The 12513-nt window shown below is 37.6% G+C and overlaps 3 protein-coding genes across 3 annotated transcripts; 1 reads left to right on the top strand and 2 right to left on the bottom strand.

Moving 5' to 3' along the window:
• The first annotated feature begins 1639 nt into the window (after window positions 1-1639).
• Window positions 1640-2608, top strand: LOC130726022 (30S ribosomal protein S16-2, chloroplastic/mitochondrial). Its single transcript, XM_057577228.1, has 2 exons — window positions 1640-1901; window positions 1986-2608. Exons 1-2 carry the CDS (start codon window positions 1723-1725, stop codon window positions 2200-2202), a joined length of 396 nt encoding a protein of 131 aa, XP_057433211.1. The 5' UTR covers window positions 1640-1722; the 3' UTR covers window positions 2203-2608.
• Window positions 2609-4593: 1985 nt separating this feature from the next.
• Window positions 4594-6920, bottom strand: LOC130726021 (BTB/POZ domain and ankyrin repeat-containing protein NPR1-like). Its single transcript, XM_057577227.1, is given in 5 exon segments — window positions 4594-4965; window positions 5052-5255; window positions 5361-6117; window positions 6351-6494; window positions 6497-6920. Coding segments are annotated over 5 exon segments (1734 nt in total). The 5' UTR covers window positions 6887-6920; the 3' UTR covers window positions 4594-4726.
• A 1346-nt stretch (window positions 6921-8266) lies between these two features.
• On the bottom strand, window positions 8267-10184 carry LOC130726644 (uncharacterized). Its single transcript, XM_057577946.1, has 4 exons — window positions 10050-10184; window positions 9605-9842; window positions 9420-9481; window positions 8267-8828 (listed from the first exon to the last, which is right to left on the bottom strand). Exons 1-4 carry the CDS (start codon window positions 10078-10080, stop codon window positions 8599-8601), a joined length of 561 nt encoding a protein of 186 aa, XP_057433929.1. The 5' UTR covers window positions 10081-10184; the 3' UTR covers window positions 8267-8598.
• Between the last annotated feature and the right edge of the window lie 2329 nt (window positions 10185-12513).

The raw sequence follows: 12513 nt of genomic DNA, 5'->3' as shown, positions 1-12513 counted from the left end.
CTAGGTCGGGAATCGTTGCTCTTCTCTTTTGCATTTCCTCCAGGGAAGCTAAAATTGTTGATTAGACCGGGAAGTGGAAAGGCCTCCCTTCCCACTAATGCATGAAAAATCCAGACCTAGCATCCTGCTTTTCTCTTCCCCCTCGAGAGGAGGATGCGATTGAGATGGAGTTGTGCCCCAAGAAAGTCTAGGTTGTAACCTAACTCGATATGGGCCGACATCTTGCTCTCGAGGGGGTGGAGTCCTGAAGCTAACTACACATGGCATCAATTTGCTTTGGTTCCTCCTCTATGATATGTGATGCTCCCTTGCACAACGTTATTCCCAACACAGATAAGTGCACTCAACTTCCACCCAAATTACCAAGTAGGCATTGACTGTGTTGTGAGGGACGCTACAAACAACTTGTTGGTTGCGACATACAACTTTCAAGGAAGTCTTTTAACGCATGTCATGGAAAAAGGTTCCCTTTGCTCATCCCTTGAGCTTTGCTTTAAGCTTAGCTTCCTTGTAAATGCTAAGCTTTCCAATGTTTCAAATGGTTCATACTTAAACATGATTTTTAGAGGATTGCAAACTCTTATTTACACTTGTTGAGGCATGTCATTTGGTGCATGTGAAGTGAACGTGTAATTATGCGTCAATTTTTTTATCTAAGTTAACTCATTCTATCTCTCTCCATGTTTAGTTAGATTATCGTCCTCTTAGACTTGATGTTATTTTGCTTAACGATGTGTATTCCTCTTTTTAACCATTAAGGCTAAAAAACACTTTTGGCCCCTAATGTTTTAAGTTTATGCAAGTTTTACCCCTACTTTATTTTTGTCAACGTTTCTACCCTCAATATTTCACAAATGTGCACTGTCTGCCCCTCCTTCACTTTGACGATAAAAATTAACGAAATGAGCTTTATTGGCACTAGTAATGCCACCTCGGGATCTACGTGGCATGAAGGAAGAACAAAAGTTATAATATAAATAAAATTGTGTTGCAAAATATAACAATTATGTATGTAGTTCAACTGGTAAAGGGTTTGTTTTTCCAAATTGAGTTTGATTCCCCCTCACCTCTTTTTTCAAGTTCTGATTATAATTAGTGATGTGCCATGCCACATAGATGCTGATGTGGCATTGCTAGTGTCAACTAAGCCCCTTCCGTTAATTTTTTAACGTCAAACTGACGGAGGGACAGACTGTGCACATTTGTGAAACATTGAGGGTAGAATTATCGACAAAAATAGAGTAGGGGCAGAATTTGCACAAACTTAAAACATCATAGGCCAAAAGTGCTTTTTAGCCAACCATTAATTAAGTAGTAGCGATGCGTCAACACATAGCCTTCCACAGTGGACCAATACTACATAAAAGGTAAAAGACCATAGAAACTTCGTTGAGTTTATAATAATCCTTGATGAGAACTCGCATAAAAGGGGTTTCGATTCCCTTTATATGCAATGTGATGAATCAGACTGATTTTACGACAATGAAATATGTGATTTAAAACTTGTCGAACGAATTTTCCGATTTAAAAGTAAAAAAATATAGAAATATGAATCGAATGAAATAATAATATTGTTTTCCGATGTATTAAAAAAATTGAAATAATAATATCCTAAAACCCGACCCACCAACACTATAATGCCTCACACAGAACCAGAACCCAGTGCAAAACTGCGTTTGGATTGGGAAAAAGGAAGAAGAAGAAGAAGCTTTGAATCCAACAATGGTGGTTCGACTTCGCCTATCTCGATTCGGCTGCAAGAACAAGCCCTTCTACCGCGTCATGGCCGCCGATAGCAGATCCCCAAGAGACGGCAAGCACCTCGAAGTCCTCGGCTACTACAACCCTTTACCAGTCCAAGACGGTGGCAAACGAATGGGTCTCAACTTCGATCGAGTCAAGTAAGTCAGTGCCAATTTCTTCAAACTCTCTCTCCTTTCATCTCCCTGATACCATTGATTCACCCCCCATTTCAATTTTTTTAGGTATTGGCTTTCTGTTGGAGCTCAACCATCGGAGCCGGTAGAGCGTCTTCTATTCCGGGCTGGGTTGCTTCCTCCGCCGCCGACTGTCGCCATGGGGCGGAAAGGTGGACCGCGTGATATGCGTCCTGTTGATGGGTTAACTGGGCGTGTTATCGATCAGGAGAAGACTGCTACTAGTTCCAACAGCAACAAGGACAAGGAACTTGTACAAGAATGAATGGCATTGCTTGCTTGCACGTGAAAATCATTGAAGACAATAAGAACTTTGGGTTATGCTAGGCAAGGCTTTGACCAATTTTTCTGAGCTGTTGAATATATGTTAGGTGTAATTGCATCTGTTTGAATTTTATATGAACTGATTAGGCTATCTTGTTGTTAAATTAATGGAATGCTAGTTTTGGTTTTCTGGGACTTGTAGCAACTAGCAAATGTAGTTTATTTAGTTTTGGCTCTGTTCCTTAATGGCATAATATATGTAGTTGGAGTCTCTGGTTGGCTTGCTTGTTTGTTTTTGCTGATGAATTTTGAAATGTTATCCAGAATAAGTGGATATGTCAGCTGACTCGACTCGAATGGAAATTGTCTAAATTTTGGATCTTGAATGAATGATATGTCAGTTGTAACTTGTTTGATTCATAACGAATTGGATCACTTAATTCTTGCATAGTGGTCAGTCATTGGATTGCTATCTCATTTTGGGTATCTGGGTAACGTTGGTGTTGGTTTATTCACCAAAAATCCTAATTATGGAGTGATTTTTTTTTTGTGGTTTATGCATATTATGATTTAGTGTTGATTGTCATGGTTCTGCATTGAATGACTATACTTTCAGGGTTTTTGTTTTGCTTAGCTCATAGATTGAATTTTTTAACTTGGTTATCCTATACGTTGCTGATGCTGACTGCCGACGAATATGACTCTAATCATGTCGGTGATGATATTTATATAATCTGAGAATTTTGTGGTTTGGCTGTTTAGAAATTCATTTAACATGTTTTTCTAGTTTGTTCAAGACTGGAAGTTTAAAATGGACAATTGACTTCCAGTTCATGTCTTAATATCTTACATAGGGATGGCAATTTTGCCCAAGCCCATGGGTACCCGCCCGAACCCGATCCGATTTGACGGGCAAAATCCGAGTTAACTGGATTTGGGTTTGGGTTTGGGTTTTGCCCGTTACTGTAGCCATTTATGGGTTTGGATTTGGTATTAGTTAAATCCGTGCCCATACCCGCCCAAACTCGAACCCAAAGATACCCGAAACATAAAATTACAAAAAAACCCTCATACATATATATATTTATAAACTTTGTTCTAGTGTTTGATGATTAATTGTACTTTTGTATGTTTGAGAAAGTAAACTTTAAACTATTGTTGTCTCACTTTAGTGATGGATGAGGATGATGAATAGTATTTGTTTTTTTTTTCTTTATATGAATTTCACTTTTTTTTTTATATGAAAGTAAGTTCTGGATTGAGTTGCTACGTAACTAATGGGTTTGGGTTTGGGTTTCGGGTAAATCCGAAACCCAATGGATTTGGGCATGGATTTCATTTTATCGCCCATAAGGGTTTGGGTTTGGGTTCTGGGATTTGGGTTTGGGTTTGGTAATTGTAAAACCCGTGCCCGATCCTACCCGTTGCCATACAGTGCTTTATTTGATTATTTTGTGTTTCTAGCAGTACAGCAGATCATGGTCGTGTTTAAATTATCTTAGATGATGGTAAACCTAATTGCCTTTTATTCTTTCATTCCTCCCTTTTTTAATGTATATTTTCCCTTATGTCATGTGACAAGAGCACAACTTTTGCTGATGAATGATTACCATTAGTAAAAGTAGTACATTTTTCATCTATTTGATCTGTTAAGAATGACTCCAAATCAACCCTAAGAATCAGCATATATGTAGGATGGTTTTGATTCTCCTGTTAATATGATGTTGGTTTTTTTCCCCTGTTCAAATGATTCGGTGGGAAGAGCTTTCTATTGGGAATTTCTCATGTAACCTGGTATGAATTCATCATTATTGCAAATTTTATTTGATGCAATATTGGTTTGAAGTAAATTAATCTAGAGATTTAGATTTGTTAGAAATTGCATTCAAGCAGGTTGTTGCTACTTGCTAGAACTTGGTATGAGGTGAAATCGATTTGGTTTATGCACTAGCAGAGAGCCATAGACCACAATGCACATGCAGGTTCAGTTGTAAATTATGGAGGATGAGTTTTGAATCTGGAAAATGGCCTCTAGTTGTCTCATTTATAGGGTTCGACTTGCCTCTTCAGGTTAGTTCATATTTGAATATAGAAGTTTGTTATGAGACAAAATGAAGTGTACTGCAGGCCACTCTATACTCAAATGTGGTGAAGAAAACAAAACAATACGATGCAGAATAACCAGTTGAGTATAGAAAAAATGTAAACTTTGTAGTATAAACAGGTAGAGTTGTATTAACTTCTTTGCTCAATATAACTTCATACAAAATAGGCGAGATCTGTGGGAATAGATGCAGAATAACCAATGCTCGACTCAGCATCCGTCTTCTCCTGAGCCGAGCATGGAATTTGGACTGAAATATTTGGTGGGATCTTATTGCCCTGTGTTGAGATAACCACCGAAAGGAAGTTTTTGATAAGGTTTAGTTATTCAAATAGGCAAGTACAAGCTTAACAAAAAGCTGTTAGCATGAGCTAGTTCGAAGCAGTTTGCGGCCAAGACCCTCTAGTCACAAACTCACAATCTAAATTATCCTTGACGTGGAAGAGGATGATGATGAGATGCCAGATCTATCAAACTCCTCTTTATCCTCATGGAAGACCTTGTTAAGAACTTCTTGGAGTTCCATATACCGTCTTCGCTTTGCTACTCGTTCTTCAGGACTGTCATTACCCATACATGCAAGCTGAGATAGGTCATCAGCATCCATGATCTTATTTGAAACTTCAGAGCAACGAGGAAAGAAACGTTTCCCCACCTCCACTGATCAATAAAAGCAAAAAAGAAGTCAGAATCCAATAGCAACTATCCATAGTTGAAAGAAGGGGAAAATGGGAAACATCAATTACCAGCTTTAGACAGTGCTCTCATCCTAGCTAAATACTCCTCCTTTATTTTAAAAGGTGCCTCATTTAAGTCCATAGTTTTCCTCTGGCAACCACTTATGTTTGGAGGGTAGATGTCTGGTGTTGGAAATTCAGGTGTGCCATCATATTGAGTAATGTCCATCACAACCTTTGCTTCCGTGGGAAACAGAAGCCTTGCAAGTCCAACTGAGAAAAAAGAATCATCAGTTATATCCTCAGGTTACTGATTTATAAAACATTTTTGATAAAAGGAGGGAAAAGAGTGAAGATTATGAACACGTGAGGAAATACCTCTGTTTTCTAGGTACAACAATTTCATACGGAAATCATCCCCTGTCATAGCAAGAGAATGAGATGCCTCCCCTAGTAAAGGCTCTCTTCTCTCAGCTTGCTCCAATATCTCTATGCACAATCTATCTTTCGATGATGATGCATTTCCTTCTTCTGTTGATTTATTATGATAATCCACAACTTTGGTGTGACTCTTTGAAATCTGAAGCGCTTTTCTACCATCCAAAGTGAGCTCAGAAGGCTGAGCTCCTTTTGTCAAGAGAGACGCTATAATCTTAGGCTCCTTCCTCATGGCAGCAACATGCAGCACACTATAGCCCTTACGGTTTTTGTGGTTGACATCCGCGAGTCCAAGATCAAGAAGCTCAGCGGCGGTCTTCACGTCGCAGTATGCAACAGCATAGTGAAGAGCATAGGCCTCATCTAGAGTAGTATGTCCCTCTTTCAGAAGCAACCTTACTAATTCCACATCATCTGAATCCAGAGCCCTGTGTATTCTGCTGACATGCTTGTAATCCGGAGAATTGAGGTTTTCAGGCCTGTCTAAACCCAGTTCTTTACGTTTATCCATGATTTGTTTCACTATGGTTTGAGGCAGTGATTTTTCCAGAGTGATAATGTCAGCATCAGATTTAACTATCATCTCAGTACACCTTGCTTGCAACCTGTCACATGTTTTACCACATTTATTTGCAACAGAGAGAACCACTGAAATGTCATCTGTTGCCACCTTGTCAAGAATGTTTAGTAGATGTCCCTGCAACAAGTAATCAAATCTACTGTTGAAGCATATGAAAAATGAACTTGCATATGGTTTACTCTGCCAAAGGCAGATTGTAGCTTGATTTGTTAACAAATGTACTATTGAAGCACTTTAATTGACCAATCACGTTGGTTTAGCTGACGCTAAAGAGCAAAAAATAGCATTGGATTCTGCGCCGACGCTAATTTTTTACTCGAAAACGGTAATTTCTTGAAGTGGTTTGTTACCTGATAAAGAGAAACTAACTCAATGATGCAAAATAGAGAGGAAGCATAGAGCAGCTGAAGCATAAAATCTAGAGCAGGCCAGCAACCAAGATGGGAGCAATCATCATCAACACAAGCACAAACACCAACACCTTTAAGCAAAGGATTTTGACCCTTCCACTATACAAATAACCCAGAACAGCTCCAAGTGCATCCAACCCAACATCATAATCCTTAGCCACTTCCTTCATTTGGAGCATCACAGTGCTCCTCTCTTTCGCACAAAACACATCCTTGAAGAAACCACTCCTGGCCGCCAGAATGCATCGGTGCACGGTCAATTCACGGCCATCCGCGGCCACGATCTTTGCATCGGCAAAGAAGTTAGACGCTGTGGAGGCCTCCAAGATTGAGCCCAGGTTCTCGGAGAGGCGCTTCAGTGGGGTGATATCTGAAGAATTATTGGAACGGGCTTCACCATTGCTGCTGCTGTTGTTGTACATGGTACTGCCGTTGCTGAATTCGTTTGAATCCGAGAAACCACTTCTCAAGTCCATTTGATGACAGGGAGTGAAAAACAGAGAAGAAACTGTGTGTGTGTGTGTGTGTGGGGGGGGGGGGCAGAGACAGAAATTTGAAACAGGGTAGGAGCAAGTTCAAGGCCTAAAGAAAATAAAGAGGATGAGGGTGCGTCCTTTAGGAATGTTGTATATAGGCATGCATATCCAAAGTGCATGAAATTCAAGAGGAGAATCCGCATGGGATTGATGTCAGAAACCAAGAATCCTCAAAAGCTTAAGTTATTTTGTAACAGCTACATGAATATTTTACATTTTCATTTCTAATATGTTTCCTAGCAAAAGAGTCTGTTTGTTTGACTTGAAGCGTGTACAATACACAAACTCACTTATCATGTGAAATTCAATTCTTTGTTAAAAGAATTAAAATCGTCAAAATCGAATTCTAAACCGCTTGATAGAGTTTAGATACAACCAATTATCAAGTTTAAGCTTAATTCTACTAATTGGGTTGCAGAGAGAGAAGAACATGAGGTCAGAAGAGAGAAGAGTTGTATCATGTATGTAGAACTAGAACTAGAATCTGTAGATGATTGAATGTTGAACGAACTAAAAAGCAGCTGTCTGGCATAACATGGATTTATGAAGCAAAGTCGTTTTTGGGAGTGGAGCTGATAAATATTCCCTTTGCGGCCCTTTATATGTGTGGTCGTGCTCTTAAGTATGTGTTCAGCAATTACCTGTATGCATTAGGAAACAAAGGCTTGAGATAAAGATGCACGTAAAAAATCAAGGGATAAACGTCAACATTAGTTCATCATCACGACCACCGCTTTGTTTCCTATGCAGTATTAGTTCAGCAGTTATCTTTGCATTAATTTTTTCCCTATCAGATAAAGGCTGCAGAATCTGAATTCTAATGAATCTTTATCTTTTGAGACACTGAAAAAGTTGTATGTTCCACACCAACTTTCTTGATTATCTCATTTTCACCTTTCTCCTTTTTCTATTCCCATTTCATTTTCACTTGCTTTTTTTTTCCTATAACATTAATTAGAATATGTCTAAATTCTCTTTCTTCTATTTCTTTCTCTTTTTTTGTGTGAGGTTGACTTGAGATGTTCATGTATTATTTTCCAAAATGTTACATTCTGTGTCCTCATGTATTAATGTTTTTATGCATATCCCAACTTGAGGGACCTTTTCTGGCTCTTGTTTTACATGGACAGTAATTTGAACATAGCAATCGGTGTTGGCTCACTTGTTTTTTAGCCTTAACTTGATTAGATTAGACAAAGTTGTAAAACGGAGTTTGCTGATGAGAGATAGCAAGCATTTGTAGTTGTAGGCTCCAATCTGACAAGATAATCATGTTGATTTTAGCAATAATATTTAGTCTGATTTAAGCAAGCAGTAATGTGTGAATTGTGAAATGATAAAGGAAATTTAATACTCTTCAAGAAGACAAGTAACAGAGAACATCAGTTATTTATACCTCTCTCACAAGGAAAACCACAGGGTGGAGTGAGAGATTTTCATGTCTATGATTACAGGATGTTTGGTTGCAGGTGAAATGATGGAAAATCACTTCACCTGCAACCAAACACCCACTACACTGCAAATCCTATGCAAATCCTAAAACCAAACACCCACTACACTGCAAAAGTATATAAACACATGAATACTGCTTATATAATGTACATAACTCTACTGAATTCAACATCTTTGTATATGGTAAGGAAGGAAAATTTTCAGCTTTCTTTCTTAGGATGTATTGCTTGGAAAACAGCTTCAAATTCTTCTTTCACTCTTTCAAAGACATCCGGACCCTTTACTTCATTGGTAGGGGTATTCTCATCAATATCATCACTCCTTCCATGAGTTTCTTTATCATGATGGTGTTTTGACTTATCATGGTGTATCATGGCTTTGATCTCTTCCTTAGCTTTCACAAATATGTTCTCTGCCTTTGTTTTCGTTTCTGCCAATACAAAATTCCGTATATTAAATCAACAAATTATTGGTTCTGAACTAGCATCACAAAACCCAGCAACCCATGATTGAAGATTGGAACAAGTGCAGCGAGAGAGACTGGCAGGAATGTGCTACAAGATTCTCAGAACATAGTCAAAACAAACAAAAAATGCATTCTACATAAACTAACATGTATGTAGTCAGCTGATAAGTGATAAGGAAACCACTAAATGCATGTTTGGTAACTCGTTCAAAACCCCGGTGAAGTAAAAATCATGGTAGATAGAAGAAAAAGCTAAAGTAAGTTGCTTCTGTCCACCAAGATTTTGGCCTCCGTGATTTTCGAACGAGTTTTCAAACATGCACTAACTAAAAGATCCTCAAAACATTGCCAAAACAAATAAATGCATTCCACATAATAAAGTAACCCATGACTATGAGTCCAGTAAGAGCCAATACATAAAATTGATGAGGCCACATTTCTAATGCCAACTGCCAAGCACTATAAAGAATGCATTAACACATATCTCACATGTGTACAATCTCCAAATCAGCAAGAAAATGTAACATTCCTTTAAAGTAACTAACATGTACCTACCTGATGATGGAGAGCTTGGAATTTCTTGTTTATGTCTTGACTCAGCCACTTGATTTCCATCCCTATTAATCACCAAAAAGTAAAACAAGTAAAAATCAGAGTCTGCCAACAGAACAACCTACTTTCACCAGTTAATTTTGATTTTGATTCTCTTTTCTAAAATTGAGATTATGATTGATTTCAACCTTATATCAGAAGTTGGTTCCTCTTTCTTGTGATGGAACACTTGAGCAAGGGCTTCAAACTCCTCCTTTGCTCGCTCAAACACATTGGGAGCCCTAACATCATCCAATGAGGTGTTCTCATTAATGCTATCATCCAATCCATGAGTTTCCCTTTTATGATGGCATGAAGACTTGTGATGATGCAATATAGCCTCAATTTTTTCCTTTGCTCTTTCAGGCAAACTATGTGCTCTTCCTTCTAAAACCAATAACAGAAAAACATCACAACAAAATCATCTCAGTTTCCATTACTTCCACACACAGTAAAAAACACTCCATTCCAATTAAAATCAGATCCTATTTTTAATGGAACCAATCTGTAACAATATTGCAAAATAAACATCTGGTATATGCAAGCAATTGCAAATCAATGATTCTGGAAAATTAAACTGGGTTCCCCATTTACCTGACATGGTGGTGGACTTAGATTCCGACATGGTGGATAATTAGCGAGGAAAACAATGTGGGATTGTCGAAAATGTGTTGATGTGGCTGGTGTCAACGTTGTTGCTGCAGTTTTAAGCAGCAGTTATGATTATCATCTGCTTAGAAACGACGTGGATAGATTAAGATGCTTACCTGTCTCATCCATTGGCTAAGTGGGCTGATTGTCACAATGGGCATGTTCTTTGGGCTTTGGCCCATAGAAGTACAGGTTATTGGGCTGGCCCAATATGGATTCCTTTAGAAAAACAAAAAAAAAAGTCAGTGATTTTTCAGTTTACTTGATAGATATAAGTTAGGGTGTTAAATTCGGCACCCCTATCAACCAATTTAACACTTCACTTTAAAGTGAGGATTGTCCAAAATATCCCTAAAAGTAGTACCTTTCAGGTTTATAAATCCCGAAATTCATGTCGTGTTTCATTCGGGGAATTTAAATATCGGAAATAGAGCTGTCAATATGGGTTTCAACCCGCGGGCCAGCTCGACGGGTTGGCTAAATGAGCCGGGTTGGGTTGGTTAAATTTCAGCTAGGAAAGAACTTGGGTTAGTGCAACCCGGCTCGTTTAACCCACGGGTTAAACGGGCCAACCCGCGGGTCAAGCGAGCCAACCCGTCGGGTTAGAGTTATTTTTTATTTAAAAAATTATTTTATTTATCTTTAATTCTAGGTTAGTTTTATGGATTATTTTTAGATAGAAAAATAGAAATTTTCATTTCTTTAAATTTGAGTCGAATTTTTGTGTTTTATTTATTGTTATTATATTAGTTATCTCATTTTAAATGTGACAGTAAAATAATTGTGTTCTTAAATCCTGTAAACTAAATTCTTTTTCTATATTTCAAATGTGAGATAAAAATAATTGCGTTGATAAACCTCTTTCTTATGTGTTCATACCAATTTCCGTGAGTATTTTTTTGAAATTATTTTTTTATAACATTTTAAACATTTTCTAATCCAATTTCTCTATTTTTATATTTATTTCACTCAACCCGCGAGCCAGCCCGCCAACCCGCGAGCTCGTAGCGAGCCGGGTTGGGTACATATTTTCCTGGCTCGTTAAGACCCCGGGTTGACACAACCCAATCCGTTTTCAACCCAACCCATACGGGCTGACCCATATGGGCGGGGCTGGCCCATATTGACAGCTCTAATCGGAAACCATGCAAGTAAACTTCCGGATTTTAAATCCCGGAAGACTCCAGGAACTGTAATCCCGGAAACGCCTTAAACATTAATTTCGAGTTCTAAAACCTGGAAATCTCAAAATCAGAACATTAATAGTTTTTGGGAACTAATTCCCGGAACCTATTTTATGGCTTCCGGGTTCTAAAACCGGAAAAACTAAATCCCAAAAAACCTGTTTTTTGAAGAAGGTACTTTGGGGTTTAAATTTTTTAAGTAGGGTGGGAAATTTATTGGTTGGGGTGTTAAATTTAACCCCCTATATATAAGTTAAGATGATAGGAATCTTTTTGACCCAAAAATAAAGAAAAGATGATAGGAATCATTGACCCAAATATCGGTAGTGCCGTAGTGGTATATGTGATTTTTTAAAATGTACATTAGAATTAGTCAATTAGGCTCCAACGCACACAATTTAGACAGCGTTCTATATATACTAGTTTTTAGCCCGTTTACCCGTGCTATGCACGGGAGATTTTAATTCAAATAATATACTAATTATTTTGAGAGAATATAGATCAATATTGATATATAAGGAATACTATAATGACGTATTTACTGATTATAATTATTTTCTATTGATGTTTTTACATATTATTTTCAGTGTGGAGATTAATTGGATAGTTTTCCAGTTTGAAATGTGCTACACACTCTATATGATTCCTGTTATGCACAATATTGGATTTAAATGGCAAGGAAAGTAACAAAATAATGTAACATATGAAATAAAGGCTATTGGGCTAGTTAGGGATGGCTGATAGGAGATGGTTTTTGAATACTGTTGCAGAGTTTACATTGGGCCCAAAAACAAAAAAGGCCACCAAAGTAATGAAACTCTAGGAGGTGTTCAGCAAAAAGTCTTGGACGGTACCTTTTTTCTTGCACGTTTGGACGATGGCTTGCATGAATGGGTATTGGGGGATAGTTAAGACAAATATCAATATTCAAAAAGATTGTGATAACCATGAGAACAATGAATTATTGACCAACAAAACTGTGTTCCCAAAATATTCACTGGCACAATGAAAACAACTTTACATGGAGTGCATAAGGAATCTGGTTGAGGTCTATAGCATAATGATAAGATTCTCTATGTATTTCTTTAATGATTAATATTAAAATATTATATACATTATTATTTTCCACAAATAAATTATTATTTTATTTACAATATTTATAATTCCTTCTCCATTTCACAATCAGTGGGTAAAAAAACTTCAAATATACTATTTATATTTTT

This window comes from Lotus japonicus, chromosome 6 (assembly GCF_012489685.1).
Source record: "Lotus japonicus ecotype B-129 chromosome 6, LjGifu_v1.2".
In the NCBI taxonomy this organism is placed as follows: Eukaryota; Viridiplantae; Streptophyta; class Magnoliopsida; order Fabales; family Fabaceae; genus Lotus; species Lotus japonicus.
This window is presented reverse-complemented; position numbering and strand designations above follow the sequence as displayed.